Source organism: Monodelphis domestica, chromosome 6, assembly GCF_027887165.1.
Source record: "Monodelphis domestica isolate mMonDom1 chromosome 6, mMonDom1.pri, whole genome shotgun sequence".
Classification (NCBI taxonomy): Eukaryota; Metazoa; Chordata; class Mammalia; order Didelphimorphia; family Didelphidae; genus Monodelphis; species Monodelphis domestica.
The window spans coordinates 196639328-196667242 of NC_077232.1; the positions used below are offsets into that span (position 1 = coordinate 196639328).

The 27915-nt window shown below is 35.1% G+C and overlaps 1 protein-coding gene and 1 long non-coding RNA gene across 30 annotated transcripts in view; one reads left to right on the forward strand and one right to left on the reverse strand.

Annotated features, from left to right (window-relative positions):
* The window catches only part of RAPGEF2 (Rap guanine nucleotide exchange factor 2), a 315781-nt gene that overhangs the window by 228398 nt on the left and 59468 nt on the right, over positions 1-27915 (forward strand). For all 19 annotated transcript variants that reach the window (XM_056802818.1, XM_056802822.1, XM_056802824.1 and 16 more), the window contains one exon: positions 19415-19546. In XM_056802818.1, the coding sequence (XP_056658796.1) occupies positions 19415-19546 (132 nt within the window). The remainder of the gene's footprint in view (positions 1-19414; positions 19547-27915) is intronic.
* Positions 19294-27915, reverse strand: part of LOC103103534 (uncharacterized) — a 46344-nt gene continuing 37722 nt past the window's right edge. For all 11 annotated transcript variants that reach the window (XR_008912924.1, XR_008912933.1, XR_008912932.1 and 8 more), the window contains one exon: positions 19294-19539. This is a non-coding gene — a long non-coding RNA (uncharacterized LOC103103534). The remainder of the gene's footprint in view (positions 19540-27915) is intronic.

A 27915-nucleotide genomic window follows, 5' to 3' on the forward strand; every position in this document is an offset into this window, starting at 1 on the left:
CTTTTAAGACTAAGACTTGAAAAGCTCAGGAGGTGGGAGTTCTCTGCCTCTTCACTGTACGTGCAGTTTTAGCTACAAAAATTACATTGTTCTTATAAAATGTTTTGCAAAAAATAACTAATCTTCTGAAAACACATCATATATGAACATAGTTATTTTCTTCTGTTAGCCTTTGGGCTGATATAACTCCAAATGCACTTTGCTTATATGGAATTTAGAGGACATCATACCTTTCCTTTTCAATTTGGTTTTTTGCTTTTTATTTTTCCCTCCTGTGCAAATGCTGAAGAAAGTATTATATAGCTTAAATAAATAAATGTTGGGTTTCTGCCAGATTTGGAATCAACTAGAGAAAGTCCTAGCTGGCATTCTCAGAAATGGATGCTTTTCTTAAACATAAATATACAACTTGAGTATTTGTTTTTCTAGTTCTGTAATCCTCTTGTTGATCTGTGCTTATGGAAGTTGAAAAGGGTTACCTTTATAGATTTAATAGATTCTCTCACCCCCCACCCCCATAATATAATATAATGTATATGTCTCTGAGATTCCAGACTGACTATACAAAATGAAAAATTTAGTCATTCATATGACTATTGTGTCCACATTATGTCAAACACCTGGCTACTAAGAAACATCTGGGTGGGTGATTGACTACAGTTTTTGCATTACAGATGTTGGAGATATATAGTGTGACTTGTTACTAAATATCACAGACTGTATAGGCCAAGTCCCTTAATTTTCTATGTCTTTTGCATATTCTCAGCTTATCTTAGGCTGTTAAGTTGATAAAAGAGAAATGATCCAGGGTGGGAGAATCGGGTTAGATTGTAGGCATAGATCTGTACACAGATTTTACTTCCTGCAAGAGAAGAACCCAAGATTATAGATAGAAGGGTTCAGATGGGAGCTGTTTTGAAAGTGTGTATAACTGAGAGCTACTAAAGCATATAAAATATGGTAATGTTGGAGACTGGAAGAAAGATCTTATCTTTTTTCTTTTTCTTTAAGAAAAAAAAAATTAGCAGCGTTATGTAATCATCCAAGAATTTAGCCAGAGCCTAATATTAGGCATTTCAGAATGGTAACATTTTAGTGTTGCTTTACAGTGAAATTCAAGTACTTACCAGATATTGAAGCTGTGATTTTATTCTCCAAATGAAAATGTTTAATATGCAATTAAAACTGAGGAGTCTCCCCTTCTCTACCCCCATCAATTCAAAGAAGGAAAAGTCCCCCCCAAAGTGCTAACTCTTATATTATTTAATATTTCAAACCCAAAATATTCAGATCAAAGGTGTTTATATGTCATTCTGAGAAATGAAAACATTTGATTCAAGGTACAAAATTCTCTTAAGTTAAAAAAATATTATGTAACCTCCTTCCCCCATGTTTGCTATCTACTCTAAAGTTTGCATCTTTTCTTGTTCTCTCTTTTACTCTCATTCTCCCCTCCTAAACTGGTAGCTCAAAAACCTGTTTCCATAGTGACTATCACAAATAAAAATATGGCAAATTCCTTCTATATACATACTTGCCTTCTCTGAGAAGATAGAGGTTCTTCCTGTTCAGGGGAGTCAGTCATTCTTTATGACAAAACTTTAAGGTCAGTTACCTCTGCTTTTCTTTCGTGGAATGTTCTAATCTATAAAATTTGCCCTTACTTAAATTAGTTAATTGAGACAAAAAAACTAGGCAGGTTCCTTCAGATACCTTCCAAATAACTTTTGGGTTCAATCATATATTATCAGGAACTCAGACCTTTTTGCCTCTCCATCCTCATTCCTAATGTCTTTCCTACTTTGTCTAGCCTTTTTTGTATTTCATGTAGAGTCTGAGTATGATGGAGATTGGATAGTCACCTGTAGATCTCTCCTCTTTAGTGTCTCTCTCTTACTGTGCACTTTTGGTTTTTTAATCACTGTATTAAAATTTGAACACCTTGACTTTGAAACTTTCATAAAGTTTTGTGAATGGAAACATAGAAGAGGATGTTGCCTTAGGAGAAAGATTTGTTGAGTGGCAAAAGAGTTCCATTTGATGTTCTCCACTAATCCTTCTAGCTCTGTGGTTCTACCTTTCATGCATAGGGTACTTATACATATATTCTCAGTGACTCTTCCCTAATTGTCTAAGGCAGATGAGACTTATGAAAGAAGAGAGAGAAAAACTGAGTAATACATACTAAGCAGGCCTCTTTCTTTCCAAATTTGCTATCTTTCACCATGGCATGTCTTCCTAAAGTTCATTTGTAAGATAGATCTTTAAGGAAGAATATTGAATACGTTATCACTAAATGTATAGAGAAACCCATTTTTGCCTAGGAATTTGAGGAAAGAATATAGATATTTCCGTGATTTGGGGATGTATGTGTACATACACTTCTATGTTGATGTCTATCTGAATGAGAAGACAGCAAAGAATGATAGTGTAGTTTCAGTTCTTGGAATCAGAAAGGCTTATATCCTACCTGAAACATATTAATTACATGGGCATTAGGAAATTACTTCATATAACAGAAATCCCACATTTGAGCCTATACATGGCCCACATAAAACTACAATTATGAAGTTTTGTTTAATTTTAATTTAGGTATAAAAATATTAAAGCAACTGTTGAAAAATAGTTTTATTAGGCACCTGCTGTTTTCAAGGTATTGTACTTACTAGGTAATGGATATATGAAGACAAAAACCCTCCAGAATCTCCACAATGACAAGGAGCATATATATTCTAGCCAGGGGGATGCAACATATACGCAGAGAAATTAATGATAAATATATAGATTAACTGCAAGGGGGTTGAGAGTGCTGATAACAGATGAGCGTAACTTATTTTTTATGATATTTTTACTTTTAAAAAACTACTTCCTTTAAGAAAGACTTAAAAGCTCAGTAGATTTTTCCATTTATTACTATATTTCCAACTCGGCTAGTGTAATGTGCATTTAGTTTTGCCATAGTAATGCTTAAAAGGTACAATAGATTTGATTTTATTAAGTTGTATTTCAGTGAACTAGAAATTTATTTTTTATCACTAGAACTTACTTGACTTTTATGTCTATCAGCTATCAGTCTTTTGTATTTAAAGGCATGAAGTGATGTTGTTTTAAAAGTGTAAATTATAGAAAAGAAGCAAAGGGCTCAAGGGATTACTAGACAAGGTTACCTAAGTTCCTCATTTGTAAAATGAACTGGAGAAGGAAATGGCAAAATAGTCCAATATCTTTGCCAAGAAACCCCCAAAATATGGTTCTGAAGAGTTGGACATGACTGAAATAACTGAACAACAACAACAGGTCATTGAACTTGAAATCTAGTCTTCTGTTCAAGTTCTGGCTTTCCTCTTTTATGACTTTTTTTGGGGGACAAAACAAATTATTTTAAGTTCTTTGAGCCTTGGTTTCCTTATCTAAAAAAATTATTACTTAACCTCTGAGCTTTTCAGAGAAGAGACAAGGTATAGGAAACATTTTGCAAACTGTAAAGGACTATTTAGATGCTAACTGTTAATATTATTGTTGTCATTGTTACGGTGGCTTCTATAGTTTCAGCTCTAGAGCATGGATTCTTTTTTTTCTTCTGTGTTTCTTTTTGAAAAAAATTAATTTATTTAGTCAATTTAAAACATTATTCCTTGGTTACAAGAATCACATTTCTCTCCCTCCCCTCCACCCACCCTTCCTGCAGCCAACGTGCAATTTCACTGGGTAATACTTGTGTCCTTTATCAGAACCTTATTTCCATGTTGTTGTTTACACTAGGATGTTAATTTAGAATCTACATCCCCAACCATATCCCCTCGACCCATATATTCAAGCAGTTGTTTTTCTTCTGTGTTTTTACTCCCACAGTTTTTCCTCTGAATGTGGATAGTGTTCTTTCTCATAGATCCTTCCGAGTTGTTCAGGATCACTGCATTGCCACTAATGGAGAAGTCCATTACGTTCGATTGTACCACAGTGTATTAGTCTCTGTGTATAATGTTCTCCTGGTTCTGCTCCTCTCACTCTGCATCACTTCCTGGAGGTTGTTCCAGTCTCCATGGAATTCCTCCACTTCATTATTCCTTTTAGCACAATAGTATTCCATCACCAACAGATACCACAATTTGTTCAGCCATTCCCCAATTGAAGGGCATCCCCTCATTTCCCAATTTTTTTGCCGCCACAAAGAGTGCAGCTATGAATATTTTTGTACATGTCTTTTTCCTTATTATTAGAGCATGAATTCTTAACCTTTTGGAGTCACCGGTTTCTTTGATAGTTTGTTGAAAACCATGGTCATCCCATCTCAGAATGATGTTTTTTTAATGTATAAAATGAAATTCATGGAATTACCAAAGAAAACAATTATATATTATCAGATAGATTTTTTTAAAGAACTCTGATTCTAAAGAGAGAACTCCAAGGAATACTTGAGGACAATGATAGTATCTTTTATTGACAAAAAAATAAATTAGAAAGGGGTGTCAGTATATGAAAGATTAGTTTTAATGTTAGATATTCTGAATTTGATTTAAGTGACCACTCATCTAGTTTGAGAAATTTTTGAGCATTGTATGAAATAGCTCATTCCATGCTCAGAATTTACCAATCTTCTCACCACTCCATGATCCTGACCTTCCTCCCTTAGGTAAGCAGTAGCAAATATTATCAACTGGCTTTAGGCCATCAGATGAGCAATATTTGGTACAACATCTTTTCTTCACAGCAATTTAAAAGTAAATAATGGTTGGGAAACAACTAAAGTAATATAGCCCCCAAATTTCCAGGTTGACATAGAGCTGATGAATTTCATGAACCATTTGCTATTTTAGAGTAGATGCCTTTGGGATTGAGATGATATTAACAGTTCTGTGTCAGTAAAGGGAAAGCTGGTTTTAGATAAATGCATCAAAACTTGGAAAATATGATAAATAATATTATAATTTTCTCTGTTTTTGTTGGTCATTTAAGGTGCTTAATATATGATTATTTTAATGTAAACACTTCTTATCCTGCTCATTTATAACTATAATATTTCATAACTAGAGGCTTCCTCAGGCCCCATCCTTCTTGCCCTTTCTTCCATCTTTGTTAACATCAATCATCCTATTTTTAGAAGACTATTGTCTTCAGTGTAGGTTTTTGTGGCACTACCTTCTGGCATTTCAATCTGTATAATTCTGTATAACCATTTCTTTTCAATCTTTTTTGTTGGATCTTCACCTAGGTTATATCTATTAATTCTGGGTGACTTCCAAGGCTCTGTCCTGTGTTTTCTTTTCCCCCCTCTACACTATTTTGCATGTACTATAGCAGTCAGATCTATAGCAATCAGCTATCTTAATATGCTATGCTCAGTAATTTGGGAAGGGACAAGATTGCTAACAACTAGGTGGGGCAGCATTAAGATCAACTACTAGAGGAGGTGGCAGATAAGCTGACCTTTTGACTAGCAAGAGGAATGGCAGGCTGGCAATCTAAAGAAGTAGATGTGAATCTATGCAAGAAGCCTATAGTTGATTTTATACTGGCCATATCAAGTGGCCCTTTTATAGGAGCACCAGTAACTAGTGAGAAATATTTGTTCGGCCTTGAAATTTAAGATATACAGAAGCCTAGTAAACAGTTCCAGGATTACTCTGGATAAAATTGAGCTTTCAATGGATGCATAGTACAATAATATCCTTACATCAGAAGGGGTTCTGTCATGGTGCAATTCAGCATGCTATAAGATGTCTACTTTGAAATTTTAGTTCCTCTTTTGATATAGTTGTGTGTTGTAGAAAAGTATTTACTTTAGAAACTGTTAAACTTTTTAAATGAAATTATATACTTTTGATATGTTAGTAACTTATAACTGAATGTAAACTTGTTTTTATTCAAACCAAAAAATCCATTCTAATAGGAAACCATATTTTAGATATTTTGTTCTATAAGAAAAGTGAGAGGTTAGGGAAAAATCTTTTTGAAATGCATTCTACCAGAATTCATTATTACATTCATTTGCTGTTCAAGAAGTTTAGATTTCAAGACCTAACTTGAGATCCAACAAATCTTATTTCCTTTCCCTTAAGGAATATGGAATTGCATTTGAAAAAGTTCTGGCTCTACCTGTCAGGTTTTGTCATTTGAGTGCTTGCCTGTAGATAAGATGTGATATTTTTGTAGGCCAACTGTAGGAATACACAGATTCCATTTATTACTTTTTAAAATGTTGAAGAGTTGAAAAAAGAATGTGAAAATAAACAAACCAATACTTTTATGTGCTCTGTTTCAAAGTAACTTACAAACTATATCTATATTTGATCTCCATGAAAGTGACCCAAATTATTCCCTATCCCTGTATAATCCCAAAGGATTCTATTTCCCTTGACTTTCCGCACTCATTTTCCTAGTTCTCTTTTCTAGTGAGCATTTTTGCAGCTGAGGACAACGAGTTAGTATACTCCCTTTGGAGCTCATCAAAAATGTTCCATAATTGGTCAGAGAGGTTGACTTCTAGTGATGCCAAGAACTCCTTCCTCTCCCTAGGGATTGCCTCATCTATAGCACTAATAATCCCAGTTGATCTGGAAAGCAAGAAGCTGGGAATTGAAGTCTTTCTCAGTTAACAGTCCTAGATACCAACTTGAGTTCACATTGTGAGGACTTTTTTCTTTTTCCAGAACACACTTTTGCAGAAAATGTGTTTTATCAAATTCATTTATTGCTTAGCTATTAGAGAAAGGAATTGTAGGGAGAACAATTCTTTTTAAATGTTCAACTTAAGAAAGGAGGGGACAGATGGCCTAAGATTTTGCTAGAATACAAATCATCAGAACAGCAATGAAGAGGAAGTAGGAGGAATATTTTGAAGATGGTATAGAAAAAAATAATTGTTTAACAAGTTAAAAAAGGGGTGAATTTAAAATCCCTGGTACAAATATCAACATTTGGCAGTGGAATGCTAAACTCTGAATTAACTCTGGCAATATTTGCTCAATGACATTTATAAGGACTTTGGTGGGAAACTTGTTTTGAAAATTAATGATTATTGATAGTTTTCATCTCTATAGTTGGCAAATTGTTTGGAGATAGCAAACTTAAAGTCATAAATAGGTAGCACCACTTAGTGTATTCATTTCAGCTAGGTAAGAGAAAAAAGGGATATTTTTGTGATCACAACAGATAGTAGATGTAGCTTTGTGCTTTTGGAATTTGCCCTTTGTTAAAAAGAAGAGTGCTTGCTATTACTTTAAAAAGTCCCATCAGGTTTTTTTCCCCAAAACATTTACGTTCTGTCTTAGAATCAAAGCTGTATATTGGTTCCATGGTGGAGGAGCAGAAAGGGCTAGGCAATGGGGGTTAAGTGACTTGCCCAGGGTCAAATAGCTAGAAAGTCTAAGGCCAGATTTGATCCCAGGCCCTCCAATCTCTAGGCCTAGCACTCTATTCACTGAGCTATCAGTTCTTTAAATGAAAATGGTCATCCATTAGCATTGGATTGGGAGTCAGAGGACTGAGGTTCAAATTGTGACTTCATTAGTTTCTGCCTTTGTGATCTTCAAAAGCCATATTATTGTGGTTGTCTACTAACTTGTGTGTGTGTGTGTGTGTGTGTGTGTGTGTGTGTGTGTGTGTGTGTGTGTGTGTGTGTGTACTTTTATTTGGGCCTGTGGCAGTGAATTATTTTTTTAAAAGTTTTTTCCCCATATTTTTTAACCATCAATTTAATAATTTGAGCCAGCATGTCATGGTAGTGCTGCATTTGGAGTTCAGGCATGTCTGATGGGGAAAGGTGGGAGAGAGAGAGGGAGAAGAGAAGAGGGGAGAGAATTTTGCAGTTGTTCAGTTGTGTCACACTTTGTGACCCCATTTAGGATTTGGAAGCAAGCGAGGTCTAATGACTTACCCAGGGTCATTCATCTAGTAAGTATCTGAGGCCAGATTTGTGCTCAAGAAAATGACTCTTCCCGACTCCAAGACTTATTTCTCTCTCTGCTGTATCATTTGTCCAAGTGCTAGGGTCACTGCTTTGTATAGAAGGTATTTTAGTACTGTGGAGAACACTGTTTCTGGAGTCAGAAGACTGGAGATTAATGTAGATACTAGCTGCTTATGGCTTGAATTTCTTCTTAAAAAAATAGTAGATACAAAATACCATGGAAGGTGTAAGAAAGAGATGTAAAAATGAATTCATCATAAAAGCAGCTGGTGTTTTGCACTATCGGCGTTTCTATTCACTAGACAGACCCCTATGGAGGTATGTTCAGTGTATTGGAAATAAAGATTTTATGCTTCGTGCCAAATTCAGTTTGATGGCACGTGCCCTTCCGGAGGATATGTTTGAGCAATAAGTATCACCCTTTTTTGCATCTGTAGGAGTCAAATATCAATATCAGATATGTATGTATCAAAAATATAATTTGACATGAAAATCGGAATTTTCCAAACAGATTGTTGCTATTACACTCTAAGGCATCTCTGCCTCTTCTCTTTTTTGTGAACTTGTTTGTCTATCTGGGCTACTGAATCCGATTCCATTTCTGATGAGCATGGAAGATTTAGCCTGCCTTGCCTTTCCTGGTGGTCCTCCACTCCAGGGGACCTTTCCTTTTTTTTTTTAAACCCTTACCTTCCTTGTTGGAGTCAATACTGTGTATTGGTTCCAAGGCACAAGAGTGGTAAGGGCTAGGCAATGGGGGTTAAGTGACTTGCCCAGGGTCACACAGCTAGGAAGTGTCTGAGGCCAGATTTGAACCCAGGACCTCCCATTTCTAGGCCTGGCTCTCAATTCACTGAGCTACCCAGCTGCCAACCCCACCCCCCTCCAGGGGACCTTTCCAAGTAAATTCCGTGCTTATTGCTAAGATCCAACTAGTTTTAGCCCTACTGCACTTCAGAACTCCTAAACTCAATTATTCTCTGGTTAGCTTCTCTAGGAACATGGACTTGATTATATGCTACCATGCCCCCAGCAGAAATCCTCACTACATAAAAAAGACTTTAGGTAATAATACAGTGAGATCGTCCTTTATGGCTTACAAAGCCCTTTGTTCCTCTAGACCCTGGAAGGTAAGCAACATAAACATTATTGACATATATTAAGACCTGCGGGTGATGCTTGAAGCTAAACCTCCTGACTTTCTCTCAGTACTCTTTCTGTGACTTCATAAGGAGGCAGAATCAGTTATCATGGATTTCAAATCATTCATTTGCCCAAATTTCATTCATAGGAATCTTTTGAAGAATAGTAAGTAATATATTTTACATTCAACATTCAATACTCAATTACTTTGGTTAGCAGAACATGAACATATCTAATACCCTAATGAAAGATTTTTGTTCAAAATTTTTTTACTCTTCATTGCTTTTTTCAGCATTACTGAAGTGCTAATTTCTCTTCAGTCCCATTCTGCATGCTCTTTTTTTCCTCTTCCAAAAAAAGTAAGTTATCATGAAGAAGAATACAACTTATTTTTCAGAGTGGGAGTTTGTTCTTAGTTGGTTCTGTATTTTGAGTTACTAAAGCATTAAAAACTTTGAAATTAAACTGTTTTACTCAGTAGAGATGACTGAAAAATGACAAGATCACTATTCATCTCAGACATTACATGCAGATTAGTGTGAAAAAAAGCAGAGGAGGAATGGAAAGTGAAGGATAGCTGTGGGGGAAGATGAGATTAAATATAAATAACCAAGAACTTATCCAAAGCTAAAAATCTCTTTTATGTTTTCTAAGTTTCTTAAGCACTAACCAGATGATTTATACACACCTGAACATGCACATGCACAACATATACATGCACACTTTATTCCACAAGAGGGAGAATAGTGCAGTAGATAAAATAGAACCAGCCTTGGAGTCAGAAAGATTTTCTGTCATGAAAGTGTCATGACACATGAAAGTGTCATGAAGAAAAGGAGTCATGAAAGATATTCATGAAAGACCTGTTTCTGATCAATATTAACTCTGTGAGCATGGCCAAGTCATTTAACCTCTAGTGCAGATTTTCATTATCAAGAGTCTTATGATTTTTTTGATGTTGATAATCATTTCAAAATAATTGGTTTCCTTTATAATCTTTTGTGTTTTATTTTATGCATTTAAAAAAACATTATTCTGAGAAGGGATGTCCATAGGTACCAACAGATTGCAAAAAAGAAATCTATGACCCAAAAAAGGTGAAGAACCCATGTTCTTTTATCTGATGGAATCTCTAAAAAACTAGAGTATAAATACATCATTGAGCTGTATGAATGGAGGGAGTTCCCATAGCTGGGATAACTCCCCACCAATTTGAAACAAAAATGACTATCAAAAAGTAGAATAGGGCTACCTCGAGAGGTGGTGAGCTCCCCTGGACAACCACTTGTCATGCATGTTATTAGAGGATTTTCTTGTTTAGATATGGGTCAGACTATATAGGCTTTGAAATCTACACACTCCATTGCTTTTTAGAGATTGATTATCCCTTTTAGCAGAAGATAATCTTCAGGTTAAAAGTGTAGCATAGGTTAGGCTAGAAGGTTAGGTCATGTTAACCTTAGGCACTGAGCTAAGTGCTGAGGATACTAAATAATATAAAAAAGGGCCACATTTTTAACAGTTCTAATTGTTACAATTTTCATTTAATTTATATTTTTATTGATTTTTACATCGTAAGACATGTTTATTATTGGCAGATACCAGTATTTTAAAACAGCAGCTCTATTAATGTTTTATATAGTAAAACCTTATTAGTGAAGTATAAACTAAACACCTGTCATTTAATTTCTCTGTTGTGTTACAGAAGTTTTGATAACCTATTTTTGATGGGAATAATTCTACTGTTTTCATTTGTGTTGAGTTTTAGGCTTATGTTTTCTGTATGAAAATAAGAAACTGAAACATTTCTCCAACCCTTTGCATTTCCCAGGTATTTGAGCCAGTGTTTGTCACCAAGATATGATTCATCCATTTGCATAACAGCAGCATGAATCGTCAGTGATTCATCAGCATTGTATTTTTAGGGCACTAGGTTGCTTTTGCTTGTTTCAGGAAAGCTTTGAGAATATATTTATATAGTCACATTCTGCCATAAAACAGTTGCATTTATGTAAATAAAGGATTCTTTTGGATTAGGGTTTTTTCCCCCCCTTCATTCCTCCATAACAGGGTGGGCTCTCAAATCCATTTATAAGTTTATGTACACACATATGTAAAATAACTGATTCGCATAATTTCTCTTGCAATTGTTTTCTTAACTTATAGTCAGGTCCTTTTTTTTTTTAGGGTTACAGGCTTATAAATCAAAGCAGCAGGAATATAGAGTCAGAAGACAAGGAAACTCAAAGGCCTCCTCATTCAGTCCTTTGTCATTTCATAGAGAAGATAGTGAAGTCCAGAGGAATGGAAGCAATCAGTTAGTAATGACTTGCTTAGGGTGCCAGAGCCAGAATTGGAAGCCAAATCTCTTGATTCCAAAATCCAATGCTCTTTCCATTATAGAATAATTGGACCTAGTAACCCCAGAAAATAATGTGACTCTATGAGTAAGAGCTAAGTATTAAAAACAGTTTAATCACCTGCCCCAGGGTCCTCTATCCTGAAGTCACTATCAATAACAAATATCTTTTGGGGGCAGCTGGGTGGCTCAATGGATTGAGAGCTAAGCTCAGAGACAGGAGATCTTAGGTTCAAATCTGGCCTCAGACACTGCCTAGCTGTGTGACCCTGGGCAAGTCACTTGACCCCCATTGCCTAGACCTTACCACTCTTCTGCTTTAAAACCAATACAGTATTGATTCTAAGATGGAAGGTAAGGGTTTTAATAATAATAATAACAATAATAATAACAACAAATATCTTTCAGCACTCAGAAGTGCCAAAGGATACTTATTATTGTTCATAATCAAATGTACTTCATCTAATTCAATTCAACTAAGAGTTTTATTGTTGTTGTTAGTTTGACTCTTCATCAACCCTTTTGGTATTTTCTTGGCAAAAATTCTGGAATTGCTTCAAGGTAAATGGGGTTAAGGGAAGTATCTGAAGCCAGATTTGAATCTAGGTCTTCATGACTCAAGTCCCATAAGTTTATTCACTGCATCACCTAGCTCTCCTGAACATTATGGTTCTGCTTTGCACAAGGTGCCCCCACCTCCTTATTTTTACCAATTAGAATTTTGAATTTCAAAAGGAATATATGATTTAGCCAAAGTCATACATATCAGACATTTCAGAGCTGAGATTCGTAGGCTTATGCCTCCAAATCCCTTGATTTCTTTTCCTATATTTCATTACTTCCTTTGGTGTGTTCCAGACCCTTTTTTGTTTATTCATTGTTTGGAACCTATAAAATGGCCATTAGATTATAGGAAGTTTTGTTAAACCTATTTTATTTCTGCTACAGTGGAATTGTACTTGAATAGTGTCTTTATTTCCTACTAAGGCTGTGTGGTTCTCTTCTACCAGTTAAAGACCTCCATATTGGCTCGTTTATTGTTCTGCCTGCTTTTCCACTGTTTCCATGCTCTCTCATCTGCTTTTTTGCTTTACCTGAGTTTTGGCTTCTCTCTTGGCTCTGCTCCCTAAAATCAGCCTACAACCCTTCTTGAGGCTCCTTAAAGGTTTTTAACCAACAGTCACTTCAGGGAAATATACAGCAGTTTAAAATAAGAAACAAAAGGGGAAAGTTATGTAAGTCTTAGCTGTTCACCCTGTTGTTCTATGCAAACTTATATAGAGTTAGGCAGAGTTCTTTCTGAGCTCCCCTTAGTTCCCCCAAATGACATACTCTAAGCTCATCCTTTCTTTCTGATTTCAGCCCACTTACTTATTATCTGTATGACCTGAGCTAAATAAGCCACTTAACCTCTCTAGTCCTCAATTTCCTTGTCTTTAAAATAAGAGGAGGAGAGAGCTTAGATCATTTCTAAGACCTCGTCCAGCTTAAAATCGCATGATTATGTCATGCTGTGCTAGAGTTAGCCCCACCCAAAACTTGATGGACTTATTTTTTTGTTTTCAAGGCTGAATCTTCTTGAAATGACTTCTTGATCCTCCTCCTCTCTTTCCAGTACTTTAAGTAATAATGGCATTTTACATCATTTCTCTTTATGGATTTCCTTGCTGCCCACTTAAAGCATTTTAATTTCTCCTTCCTCCCTGCTATACAGAGGAATAGTCCTATTCTCCAAAAATGCCCTTTCTTAATCTCTCATTCACTAGAGTAACCATTTCCAGTATTTTTTACCCTCCCTAAGAGCCTCATACTTGGGCATATGCTCTCTTAATACCTATTCATTAAATATTGTCAGTGCTTTAATTATATCTTTATATTTCTCTTTTATTGTTTAATTGTGTACTTGCTTTCAGTCTTTTGATGAACCCCATTTGGGGTTTTCTTGGCAAAGATACTGGAAGAACCTAAGAAAACTTAGGCAAATGAGGTGACACAGCTAGTGAATGTCTGAGGCTAGATTTGAACTCAGGAAAATGAAACTTCCTGACTTTAGACTCATTGCTCTATCTATTGCCCGTTCTTTTATGAGTTCCTAAATATTTTATAAATGTGGTGGGCTGGTACAAATACAGTTATGATGTCGGAGTCAAACACAGAGAAAAACATATGATTGATCAGGTGGTTTGATGGGGATATGATTGGGGATGGAGACTAAATGATCACCCTAGTGCAAATATCAATACTATGGAAATAGGTCTTGATCAATGACACATGTAAAACCCATTGGAATTATGTGTCAGCTACAGGAGGGGGCGGGGGGAAGGGCAGGGAAAGAACATGAATCTTGTGGCCATGGAAAAATAATTTAAATTAATTACATAAATAAAAGTTTTCAATTAAAAAACAAGACAAATACAGTTATGATAGAGTTTCCCAGTCTGACAAAGGATGGGGTACATAGACTTTTGGGCTGAAAGGGGTCTGTTCCAAGATTATCTAGCACCATTCCCTAATACCAAGACCTAAGATTTGTAAGTAATTTGCTCCATATCTCACATCATGGTAACTAGTAAAGTTGGGATTCAGTCTTTAGACTTCACATCAAGAGATTTTTACAGTGGGTATTGCTTCTGTAGAAGATCACCCTTTTACCTTCTAATGTTATTATAACCCGCTCTCCTCCCTTTCTCCTCTACAGCATTCTATTTAAAGGAGGTGCTTAGTAATTAATGAACAGTTGATAACAGAGTTGTGTATAAAAAGAGACTAATAGAGTCCTTTAAGGCTTAAATATCTAGTTATTCAGTGACTGAAAAATCTCAAGAAAATTATTTCCATTTTTGACACATTGTTGATAATGTTAAAAAATCATATTGTATGGATATGTCAATCTGCATTATGTCTATAGAAAAAAAAATAGAAATTAGTATCTTATTCTGTAATTATGTGTATCAATTGCTGCCTCTAAAATCCCTGAGCCAGAGAGTAATGTTTCCTTTGATGCCTTCTGTGGTCAGTGAATGAGATAAATTGGAATATATCCAGGAAGATGAGGGATACTTATTTGGGATAAAACTATATGATTTAATTTCTACCTATTCTTCATGCTCTGTCTCTGTTAGTATATAAAATAATACAAGTGATAATCCCCCCCCCCCCAAAAAAAATAGTTCATTTCAAATAATTGCTACAGCATTGGGAATTAATTCTAGTCCCTACTCTGACACTATGTAAGCTTGGCAAATCATTTCCTCTCTTTGGATTTTTGTTTTCTTCTCTGTGACATGAGGGGATCCAGTGTAAAGAGGACTTGGGTCTTAGCTCTGAGATCCCCTTCCCCTGGGACCTTTATTGGACAAGCACCTTTACCCCCTTATGTGTTTTTTCTTCAACTATATAACGAGAGATTTGAACTATATAAATTTTAAGGCCCTTCCAAGCTCCTTATTTCTATGATAGTTCTTTAAATTATTCACTCAGGTCATAGAATATCATGTTTGATTTCTGAATTGTATAATAATCAAATGCTAATTTTATTGCTTAAATGAAAGTAGGTCACAGTTTTTGTCACAGAATCCTTATCCACGCAATCAATTATTTTTAAAGATATTCTGGCTAGTCATGTTATTTTGCCATTATCAATTTCAGCATTCTTTGTATTTCAGCCCACATGGATGTCACCTTTTCCAGTCACTCCTTTCTCACTCAGTGTATTTGCCACTTAGTTGGTATTTAATGACATGCTGCCTAGTGTTGTTTGCTATTTCATATGCCTTTTAGGTAGATTTAAGCTCCTTGTGAGGGTTAGGGTCATAGCATATATTGTATTCCACTTGTACACATTACCTGGCAAGCTCTAAGCCTATTCAGAGGACTCAGTCCATATTTAGGCTTGATTCCAGAGAGAGGAGCATCAAAATCAGGTAGCCAAGCGCCTCCTTATTTTACAGCTCAGGAAACTTGTGGAAATGGATCAAGTAACGGATACAGCAAGCATTGATTCTCCAAGTGAATTCCTGCCACATGCTTTCCTACCAAGACTGACTCTAATATTTCATGCAGATTCAAAATGCCATCTGAAATGCAAAGTGCATGAACTCTTTAAAGCCTTTGAGAGCTGCTAATATATTACACACAATGAGTTCTCAGTAAATAGTGGCAATCAGCTCATGGAAGGTTCTAAATCATGAAAAGACCTGGCTTGCTATTTGAGGGAATGAAGGCTCCAGAGATTTAATCTTTATTTGACAAATTGTTTCACTTAACTACATCAAGGTTTAATAATTTCATATGAAATTGCTTGTATTGTGCCAAGAGAACTAGTTTGGACCGTCTTGTGACAAAGTCCTTTTCAGGTGTTGCATAGCAGGTCCTCAAAGATAATGCTGGGGAAGCACAGACTCTTAATCCTCTACTGTGCTCACCTAATGTCTGCAATCACTGGATACCAAGGTATTTGTTGACTTCCCTTCACCCAAATTATTTTATTTACTTCTCTGGCTTCTGGTTTCATTCTTAGCAACAATGTCCTTGTGATCCTTGTATATTTCCATCCTTTCAGCAGTCTGTCAGCTTGTTGGTCATTGGATAAAGGTCTCAACGTTCAAGTACAAAAAATTAACTTGATATTTGGAAGTAGTATGATCACTATGGTGCAGCTCCTTCTGCCACCTTTTTAGACACTATCATCCTTGTAATAATTCAGTACTGAGAGCCATCTGCTAATGTGTAACTTAAGTTAAACTTCTCTGTATTTGGTTAGATTGAACCTTAGAAACCAGATGTAGCTGTTCAGCAGATCTGTACTCATTTTTCTAGTTTTAATAGAACCTGCCAAAATCTCTGTTTCTTTAACATTGTCTGAGTGCTCTGAGATGCCTTCATGCCATGATGAGGCATTCGAGTAGGACTTCAGTGTATGCTGCTACATGACAGGACAAACTCAAAAGACTTTAGAGACTCTCTTCCACAAGTTTGACTGCTGGAATTCCTTGAATGCAAAATCAAAGCTCTGCAATAATTTTTGTTAGAATAAAAGACTAAGATGGAGCTGATAATATTGGCATCAATTTAATCAATTGAAAATATGAACATTGTGACTAAGAAAAAAGTCCCTTGTAATTAACTGTAAGTACAATCACTTATAATGAAAATTTTAAAAAGATAAAACAACAGTCTCTATTGTGTGATTTTATTCTCTTTATTTCTCTCTGAAGTTCTCTTAAGGAGTCTTGTCTTCTCATCACCAGATAGTATAGGTCATAACCATACTGCCATTTCCCCCATATCAGACTGTGAGATTTACCCAACTGAGGTACTCCCATGTCATATAATTGTTATAGAAATCTGCTCCATCTTCATTTTTAATAATAAACTTATTTTCAGAATTGTTCCCCTTCTGTCACTTTTCTCCTCACCCCAAGATTCATCTCTGTAGGGAACCTTGTAATTTGTGATCTTAGAAATCTGCCTAATATCACGGAGATAATGAATTATTTGCCCATAGTCAAACTGAATTGATTTCCTAATATTTCATTGGAATCCAAGTCTTTTTGTCTCCAGGAAAAGTCCTTTATCCACTAATCTTATGTACCCTTTCACCTTTGTTAGTTAAAATTTGTAAAATTTATTCTTATACTCTTTGAAATTGAGAAGTAGTTTATGGAAGTGGCATGAGATAGTGAAAAGAAAAAAATAGTAAACAAATGTTCGTGATTATCTCTTTCAATGCAGATGAGCTCATTATTTCATAGCTGAATCAAGTAGAAATTTGCAGGTCAAGTCAGAAATTTGTCAAAATGATAATACAGTATAATACCATTAATAATGTTGCTTTTTGAGGATCTATGCTCTAGTCTAAATTATAGTGGAATTTTTATTATGATACATAAGAGGAAGGTTCTAAGTCAAGGAATAATTGTGTTAGTTGACATAGCAAAGTTAACTGGTAGTCTAACCCATTTTCCTTCCTTGTCTCTATGTCCTTTCATTTTGGTTTTCTTGCTCCACCCACATTATAGCTATTGTGTGTGGGCTAAAACCTAAACACTGGCTGATGTAGGAGATCTTAAAACAATGAACTTGAATCATCATAGTCTTCACTTCCATAGTGGTACCAGCCCAAACTCTAGTGAGTAGGTAGTTGGTAGGTTCTGTGTGGGTAAAAAAGTAGAAAAGACAATTTAAAATGGGTAAAAAAAAAAAACAGGAGAAAAGGGTAAGAGATCAATGAAGTAGCTCTGAGTTATGTTAGCTTCTGTTTTGTTAAGTAATGGTATCATTTCAAAGAACAGAAATAATAACCAATGCCATTTTGAGTAAATACAGTGCCTTCTTGTAACCTTCGGATTTTTCACTGGCAATATGTTTATTGGTTCATGGTTAAGTTTTCTTTTGAAGATACTTGCCTTTGTTATGTTGTTCTGAAAAGAACTTTCTCCGAAGGGTTGTCAGAAGAAATAAAATAATATTGTAATGACAAGAATAGTTTCTAAAAAGTACATATAGTGTATGTAATTTATTGCTATTATTTCTTCTATTTACTCACCTTCGTTTTATTATCATCATTGTTATTAGTGCTTATTTAGCCTATTTAACTTAACATTTACATTCCTTTTTGAAGTCAGTGACTGTTTATGTCTCTCCCTCCCCAGTTGTTGATAAGCACCCAATAAATACTTATTTGATTGAGTTATCAATATAATTATTTTCATGACTTCACAATTTTTATTTGTATTTCTAGTAAAAGTCCTGCTTGTAAAAGGACCAAAAGGAAGATGACATTTAGAACTAGGCAATACCCTAAACATTCTTGCAAACTTTTCACATTTTCCATGATTTTTTATTAAAGTATTTCTATTTGAAAGATTATAACTTATAGGTTATTATGCTATCAGTATGCCCAAAGGTTAAATGCACAGGTGTTCACTAAATTGGCCTCTTGAAAATAGATGTAGCTGAATGGAAAAAGGATTTTGCCTATTCTTGTATCCTATAGTTATATGAGTCAGGTCTCATTGGCTAATTGTTTTAAGTATAGGAAAACTTGGGATATTTTTTCCTTTACAAAACAGAAAATTCCACCCTGAGCTTCTTTGCCAATTTTATTATATTGATGTATCTAAGTAGAATTTCTCTATACCTTCCCTACACTATAGATAATGAGTCTAAAAAAAAACCACAGGATCTTATTTCCACCCCCCTCCACTTTATCTTAAAATATTTTTTCAGTTTTCATTTTTTCATTACATATGAAAACAATTTTAAACATTCATTTTTAAAAATTTTGAATTCCATATTCTTTTCAATCCTCTTCTTCCTCCCTGAGACAACAAGCAATTTGATATAAGGTAGACATGTACAATCATGCAAAACATTGCATGATCTTATTTCAAGGGTAAATGAAATGCATATTTTAACACAGAAGAACCCACACAATGATTTAAAGTTTACAAATTTGCCTTGTGGTCTCTGAAAAAGTATTCCATTTCACCTGCTTAGATGAAAATATACCATTTACCTTTAACCTTAATGCTATTCGTGTGTGTGTGTGTGTGTGTGTGTGTGTGTGTGTGTGTGTGTGTGTGTTTTGTTTTGTTTTGTTTTGTTTTAACCCTTACCTTCTGTCTTTGAATCAATACTGTGTATTGGTTCCAAGGGAGAAGAGCAGTAAGGACTAGGAAATGGGAATTAAATGACTTGCCCAGGGTAATTTAATTTTTAAAATAGCTTTCAACAAGTACCTTGTTGTCAAATTTGTTTTTCCTTGTTTTAGATTAGGTGAATTGGGTGGGTTGAAGTTTCAAGTTTGTCTTAATTTTAAGATATATCCCTACTGTGTAAATGTGAGCACCTCTGTAAAATTTTTGAATGGACAAAAATCTTTCCAACAAGTTTTTTTTTTAATGGGAGGGGTGATAGTTCAGAGTATATGAAATCACATTTTTATTAATGTTTAGAAGAATCTGATTAAAATTGTAACATTTTTCTTTTTCCTCCTTTAGCTTCCGGCAGATTTCACAAAACTCCACCTCACTGACAGTCTCCACCCCCAGGTGACCCACGTTTCTTCCAGTCATTCAGGATGTAGCATCACCAGTGATTCTGGAAGCAGCAGCCTCTCTGATATCTACCAGGTAAGAAAGTGATTTGCTTTGTTATTTTTCTCCAATCTCATTTTTCTAAGTATATGCAATTTTGGGGGATTGGGGGACAAAGGGGACAAATCATCAAAAATATGGACTCATAAAAGTGTTTCAATGCACATTATGGTGATATTACATCCATCAGTCATTTCACCACTCAGTTTAACTGAGTAAAATAGTAAATATTCAAAGAATTTACTCCCCCTCCCCACCCAAAAAATTTTTCTTTTTACTAAAATAAGGTTCTGGATGGGCAGTTGGAGGATAATTTAGTGAGGTCATTTACTCCTGTCAAAAGAGCCAACCAGCATCAATCCCTAGGGAAATCTGAAACAGATGAAAATGTAATTGGAAAATATTTAACAAAATAAACAAATACAACAGAACATAGAGAACACTAATTTGAAGTTTTCTAAGCAACATTGCAGAGCATATGGATCCTTTGTGAGTTTGATACCACTTAATTCTAATATTTTGAATTTATAGATGAGGAAACTGAGACCAAGAGAGGTTATATGACTTGCTCAAGGTCACACAAATTGCACAATTCAAAGTTAAGATTTAAACATGTATCCTCTGCCTCTTAATCTATGATACTTTCTACTATGTCAAGCATCCACCCTTTTTAGTCCTCTATACTAAGTGACATGACTTTTTTTTTTAAACTTTTATCTTCTGTTTTAGAATTGATGCTAAATATTGGTTCCAAGGCAGAAGAGCACTAAGGGTTAGGTAATTGTGGTTAAGTGACTTGCCCAGACTTACCCTGGTAGGAGATATCTGAGACCAGATTTGAATCTGCTGTCTCCGTTCCTAAGTCTCTTATCCACTGAGCCACCTATTTACACTGTTATATGACTTGAACAATTTTAGTTTTTTTCTCCAATCTACAAAAATCAAGCTCCTTTCCCTCACAAAGAAAGAAAAAAAAACTCATCTCAAAAATATATCAGTTAAGCAAAATAAATTCCTTCATTGACCATGTCTAAGAGAAAACAAATAAACTTGTCATTTTTGTTCTGAGCCCATCATCTCTCTTTCCATTAGAACACAAGGTCCTCATTAGTCATTGCCTTGTAAGTGATCTGATTTGGAAAAATAATGGAAATTAAAAATTTTTTAAATTTATTAAAACAGTGCTGCAGAACAAACATGTTGTTGAATCTTTTATGTAATAGAGGAAATAAAAAATTTACTTGGAATTGCCATTTCCATGTAGAATAACTTGGAATGGGGTCAAGAGCCATTTTGGCTTCTGAGACCATAAAGTTCATGAGGGTAAATACCTACTTAAAAAAAAAAAATCCTGGTATCCACATTGCCTATACATAGAAAGCACTTGGTAACTCTTTATGAATTGAATTATATCATGATTACTGGATTATCTCCAGAGCTTTAGAGGTTTTACTCATGTGTTTTTCAGAGTAGATTTCTAAATATTTCCATTAAGGTTTATTAAATAATTTTAAAACCATTTTATGCTTCAGATGAGAAAGATGATAAAAAAATTTGTTCTTGGCATCTTTTGATAGCTCTTCAAACTGCTCTTAGCATTTGTAGTGGAAAAAAAATTACGCAGTGGTAATCACTGAGAAGAAAATACAGACATTTCTCTCCTCGTTTTGCTCCTTGGCATCTCTCAGCTTTCCTCATTAGTACTAATTTGTAGATAATCAAAGACATCAGTAAGAAAATTTACAACAAAAATTCCATATATAACAAGTCAAATTATGACAGTGTTAGAATAAAGAGAAATTGTGATTTATTGAAAGGAAATATATAGTTCAGTCTTCTTTCTAAGATTGTTACAAGATCACCACCATGTTTGATAGTGCTCAGTTTCTGTTTTAGATTAAATTAAGCAAAGTAACCAATCGATTGGGATCCTGTTCAAGTCAGGGTTGCTACTTAAACCCAAAGTGAGCTGGATTCAGAAAATATAGAATTTTGACTTTTAAAAGGTGACTCATACTTTGCATTTACTTTGGGGTATTTTAAAAGGTGTGCCAGAGGTCCTTTCTTCCCAGGCTTTTAAACATTTTCATTATTAAATGCATTTTGCTCTGTTAGCTATAAATTTACTAGCTTCCTAGAGTCATCATGTTCTATTTTAACTAAAAGTAAGTTGTAATTATATGTTAAGATGTTTATTATTCTTTAACATTATAGATGTCTTGTTTTTAAATTCATTTTATAATGATGTTGAACACCCATGCCTTATTAGGACAAAAGAATGGGCAAGTAAAGGTCATATAATAGCTCAAATTAAGTGAAAGATAGTATGTACTCTGGTCTTCAGACCTATCTTATGTTACATATTCTGAGGCTCATTATTGTGATCATATCTTTCCATATGTGAAGAAGTGAAATGGTGGCATAGGCAAATAACCCAAAGGATAAATTTTAAACACTAATGTTGGTAGAAAGTTCTTCCTACTCTTGGAGACTTGGGGCTGGGGTGTGAAGTTCTGTGGAAACGAGGAAGGGTATTCACCTATAATTCCCTACCTTCATAATATGGTTCTGACATCTTAGCTACCCAGATATTCTGATTGTGGTAGAAACAGAATGGAACTTTTTCATTCCATTGGTCAAGTTTTAAGGTTAATGTAGTCAAATATCAGACCCTAACCAAGGGCCTTAAACCCTTGAGTATCGTCAATGTAGAATAATTTTTATTTTTACATACATAATAGTATATATCATGTTTATTTAACATAAATACATGTGCATATGCATCTGTCTATGTATATGACTATTTAGAAAATGATTAGTTCATTGATTGTGCATAAATTTAATTCTGTGAGAAACTTTCTTTTGAAACAGATCCTTTAAAGAAAATTCAATCATGAATGTTTCTCCTTTTTTGTAGTTCATATAAAAGAATGAAATATAAGGGACTTCTTTAAGTGACAATTAAATGCATCTGTTTTTAATATTATACTGACTTAATTGCTCTGCCTCTATAATACTTCTCTTGTCTGAGATATGGGTATTTTTGATATAATATTTTTTTAATGTAAGCTACTAAATGTACTTATGGAAATTACTGAACAACAACTTAAGGCAAAAGGAAATCAGACTGAAAACAACATCCTAAACATCTTTGACAAGGAAAAGAAGCCAAGTGCTCGTAGACACTAGGATGCTATATGAAGTCCAACAATAGAGACTGGAATTGGGCCAGGAGCTGTCATTTCATTGGTGTAGGAAGCTGTCAAGGAGAAGCTCTCTCTTTTCTGCAACTAAAAGTCAAGTGCAATGAAAGGTTCATTGATTTACTTGCCCAGGATCAGAGAACCTTTATGTGTCAGAGGTGGGACTTGAACTCAGCCTATTTGAGTAAGTTGAGTACTAAGCATTTTATATTTATATTTATAAGATTTTATATCCTTCAAACAATCAGTTAGTAAACATTTTTAAAGCATATTCATGATCCTGGCACTATGCTAAGAAGTAGGGATTCAAAAGATTAAAAAAAAAAGGAAAAGACAGTCATTGTCCTCAAGGAGTTTTAGAGTTTAATTAGAGTATGCAAACAAATATGTAGAAATAAAGTATATAAGGGGTAATAGGAAATAATTAAGGGAGGGAAGACACTAGAATGAAGAGGGGAATTTGAGTCAGATCTTAAGGGAATGCAGGGAAGTAAAAAAAAAGGATGGTATTATCTTGCAAACAATGTGTGTGTGTGTGTGTGTGTGTGTGTGAGAGAGAGAGAGAGAGAGAGAGAGACAGAGACAGAGACAGAGACAGAGAGAGACAGAGAGACAGAGAGAGACAGAGAGAATCACATTGATAGCTGAATGGAATTTGTATTGGAATGGAGTAGAGACAGGCTATTACAATAATCCATGCAATAGATCTTGGCAACATATTAGATACTGGAGGTAAGAGATAGTGAGAAGTCCTGGATGTTTCTTAGGTTATGAGCTTAAAGGACTAAGAGTTTAGTGTTGCCCTCTACAGTAATATGGAAGGTAGACGAGAGGGAGCAAGTTTAGGGAAAAGAAAATTAATTCCATTTTGGACCTGTTTATTTTAAGATGCCTGTTGGACATCCAGCTCACATCCAAGATTAAAAATCAGGCATGAGCTTGGGGCAAGATAGTTAGGTTGGAAATCAACAAAGTTGGCAATTAAATTAATTGAAATTGATGAGATAAAAAAAAAAAGAAGTCCTATGGGAAGAGAACAGAAGAGGACCCAGTTAGTTAGTGGTCTTGATCTGCTGGAAGATTCCACAAAGGAGACAAAGGAGTGGTCTGTGGAGGAGAACTAGAAGAGAGAATATTTTGAAAACTCAGAGAGAAGAAAATATCAAGGAGAGGGTGATTAACAGTGTCAAAAACAACAGAAAGTTCAAGGAGAATGAGAACTGAGAAAAGGCCATTGGATTTGGCAACTAAGAAATTATTGGTAACTTTAGAGAGAGCAGTTCCGGAAGGATGATAAGGTTTGAAACCATGACCGTAAGGGGTTTTAAGGGAGTGAGATGAGAAAAGTAGAAGTACCTATTATAGATGTCCTTTTCAAGAAAGAAGAGATATCAGATTGTAGTTAGCAGAAATGGAAGAATTAAGTGAAGAGGTGTTTTTTGTTTGTTTGTTTGTTGTTGTGGTTATGATTGTTTTTGTTTTCTAGGATGGGGAGGGCAATGGGAGCTGATTTAGTAGGAAAAGAGATTTAAAATAAGTGATGAGATGGGGATGACAGAGTGCAGTCTGTTGCAAGAGATGGGATGGAAGGGCATTGCTTGTATAGGTGGAGGGGTTATTTAGCTTTAGTAAGGAGTAAGGCCACCTCATCATGTAAGACAGGAGTGAAGGAGGAGACAGTAGCAGGAAGGCATCAGAGTGATAGATGAGAAAGAGAGTAGAAGAAGAAACTCATGATGAATGGCCTCCGTTTATTTATTTTTTTGTAAGATATGAGTCAAGGTTCTCATCTAAGAGAATAAAGGAAAGGAGAGCAAGTGATTTTTGAGAAAAGATGAGCTGCGGTGGGACAGAGAATTAAGAAGGTATAGTGGGATGCATAGCCAAATTGAAGGCTGGATTGAGGTTGTATAACAAATTTTTAGTGGACCCAAGTCAGCACAATTGTGATTATGTGACTTTTATCCCTCTTTGTTCAGCAGTAGATATGTAGGAGTGCAGGTGGCAGATGGTAAGAGTGATCCAAGGCTGAAGCTTTAAAGGTTATAATCAGTGATATGATCAAGAAACTGAGGATGGCAGGGAGGAGAGTTGGATTGTTTCACCAAGGGATCAAGGTGGGGAAAAGAAGAGTGCTTAGTGCAAAGGAGATAGTCAGAAAGAGAACTGAAGGGTCAGGGGATCGTAGATCACACTGCAGACTTAAGAGTGGCATTTTGTAAGGGAAGACAGAAGGAGATAGTTTGTTTTTTTTTTCGCCTTTCTAAGTTACTCCCAGGTATATGAAGTTATAAATGTTTTTATCATGGGTTTAGAAGAGCACATCAATTCCCTTGGTCAAATTCAGTAATTTTGAAATTCATACATCCAACTTATAGGTAAGGTACTTTTTGCTTGGTGATTATGTGGAAGTTAATTATCTGAACACTTTCCAGATGAAATTGAAAGTGGTACCTGAGTGCTTAATGATAATAGAACTGTGTTCAGATGTTTCCTTTTCAGTCAATTAGTATCTTGGTTAAATGAACTAATCTTCATTGCCTATCATTTTAGTATTTACTATTTTCTTAATTTGTTGTTGAAATTTTGCTTATATCATTTTAATAACAGCTATTTTCAGGGAAAACATTCATAGATCTTTAAAAAAATAAATCATGAAACTGAATCATTAGATGTTTTCAATATTGATCTGAGAATATTTCTTTTTAAATAAAATGTAGAAGCTAAATCTTGGTGTCGTGTGGCACGAGAAAGATAAATTCATTTAGTACAAGAATTGAATTCCTAAAGAAGTTTATAAGCTTTTTCTGTGGGGAGAATACAGTTGGGGGCTCTTTAATGGGAACATTTTAAGGTTGACGTTTTTAATGTCTTCTAGAGTGAGAGGGCTTCAGACACAGATCAAGCTAAGATTATGCTGCTCCTTTAAGTTTGCCAGAAGAATGTAGCAAGAGTAGTCTTTGTTTATGTATTAGAAGGTGCATGTTCAAACTCTTTCATCTTTTATTGGCTTGGAAAAGTAAAAGGCATTTCATTGGGGCTTCTTGCACATAGGAACTACTTTCTCAATGAAGGCATGAGTATTTATTGAATCTAGAAGCTATTTGACATTGAGGAAAGCTGAGCCTGTGAGAATTTTCTCCAAACTAGGCAAGGTGGGGACTATTGTTTTTGCTTTTTCCCATGATGTCTTTGCATTGCTTTACTTTATCCTGCAAACAGATTGTACACTTTCCGGCTTCATAATATGTCCTCTTGTGTGTTTTTCCTGATAAGGTGAACAATCAGAGTTGCCAATGAAAAGTGGGAAACGGGGTGGGGTAAGGTATTGTTGCATAAAATATAGTTATAATTCACTTTATATAATAGCAGTATTGCTGAAAAATTTCTGTAAATTGCATTATGTTTGAAATGCACTGGGGAACTTGCCATGCAAAGAAATATGCTATAAAAGTAATGAATCCTTTTGTAATATGAAGGCACTCCTTTATTTGTATTTTTTAAGAATTTGTTTTAAATGTTAGTATTGAGTGCATTTTTAAAATGCATCTTATATTCCTAACATGGAATGTAGCTGCATAAGACAGATCATTTCCATGAGGCTTTCTTTGCTTCCATAGAGCAATCTGAATCTCAGTAGCACAGTGATTCAATATGAAGGGTCAAGAGGCAGTTTTCAGGAAAAGTTCTCAGATGAAGATAATTTATTCAGAAGCCTTATATCAGCACCTGCTCTGTGAATGGCCCCTTGCAAATTCTGGATGTGTGGGAGGGATTGTGGTGTAGTAGAAAAAGACCAAGGTTCTCATCTTGGATCTGCAGCTAACTTTTTTGGGTAAGTCATTTAATTTCTGACCAGCAGTTTTCTTGCCTGTAAATAGTGGAGTTGGGTCAGATGGTTTGTAGGGTTCTAGCTGAAGTGCAATGATTATGACCAGCAAAAAGGTCCCTGTTAAACCTTCTTGGTAGTGAGTGTAGCTTTTTGTTTTTCCTATTTTCTTCCGGAGGAGAAATAAGATAATGATATTAAATAACATTTCAGTCCTCCTCTGCCAGGACTGTGCATAGATCTCACTTTTTGTATCATGGTCATGTTATTTTTGAACTTTGTTTTGTTTTTATGTTTAATGAAACCTAGAAAACTTTCTTTAGAAAAGGAAATAGAGGTCTGATCACCTTAGAATTCTAACTTGACAGAATGTTTTGGTTCTTAATGAGGAAAGCATACAAATAATGTTCTCATTCCTTTTCTACATTAATGTTAGTGCCTTCTTTCTAAAAATTTCCTTCTTTTATCTGTTTGTACTTAGATATTTGCCTATTCTTGCTCTATTAACCTGAGCTCTCAGAGGACAGGGAACAGTTTTTGGTCTGTTTGGGGGGTTTTATGCCTTTTTAAAAATATCCTCAGTGCTTCACACATAATAGATGGTAGATACATGCTTATTGACTGGGCTATGTTGTATGATATTGATTGGGATATATGTTTCCTTCCTTGAATTATAGGGAACTAACAAAGAGCACACTGGGGAAAAAATAAACTTTAGTTTGCCCATTTCATGCAAGTCCAATTTTGTGGCGAAAGTGTAGCTGATATAAAAACCAATGTATTAAATATCGGTTATATTTATGCATCACATTTCTTTTTGGCTGTTTCATCATGAAGTAGAGATGTCTTGGGCTCTTGAAGTTTTTTTCCCAGAGAAATACAGTCTCTGCAAGTTGTATAAAATGGAGGGAAAGTCTCACTTTTTTGGGTTAGGTTATGTGTCTGTATTCCTAGACCCTGTCTAGGGAAATGAAAGAAACTATATTGGCTTGGCTGTTGAAAATTTCTTGTAGCATGTGATTTAGTGTCCCATGGATCACTTGGAGCATCTTTATCTATGAGACTATTTTGGAACTTTCAGAAATGCTATCATCTCACCTATACCTGGTCCAATGCAGGACTATAATGATCAGATCATTTCCAAGGAAGGAAAGATGGAGCAGATTGAATTAGGATAGAAATTCATGGAGCTGGAAGATGAACCTGTATTTAAAAAGCCTCCACAAATAGGATTCAGTTGGAAAAGAAGCATAAACTAGATGGCAGGTTGCTTTATAGCATATTCTGTTTTCATTCTTTCTAGATGCCAAAGTATAGCTAAAATTCCTTTGAATCAAAAGAAGTAGTTATTTGTCACATAAAAGATTTCTGAT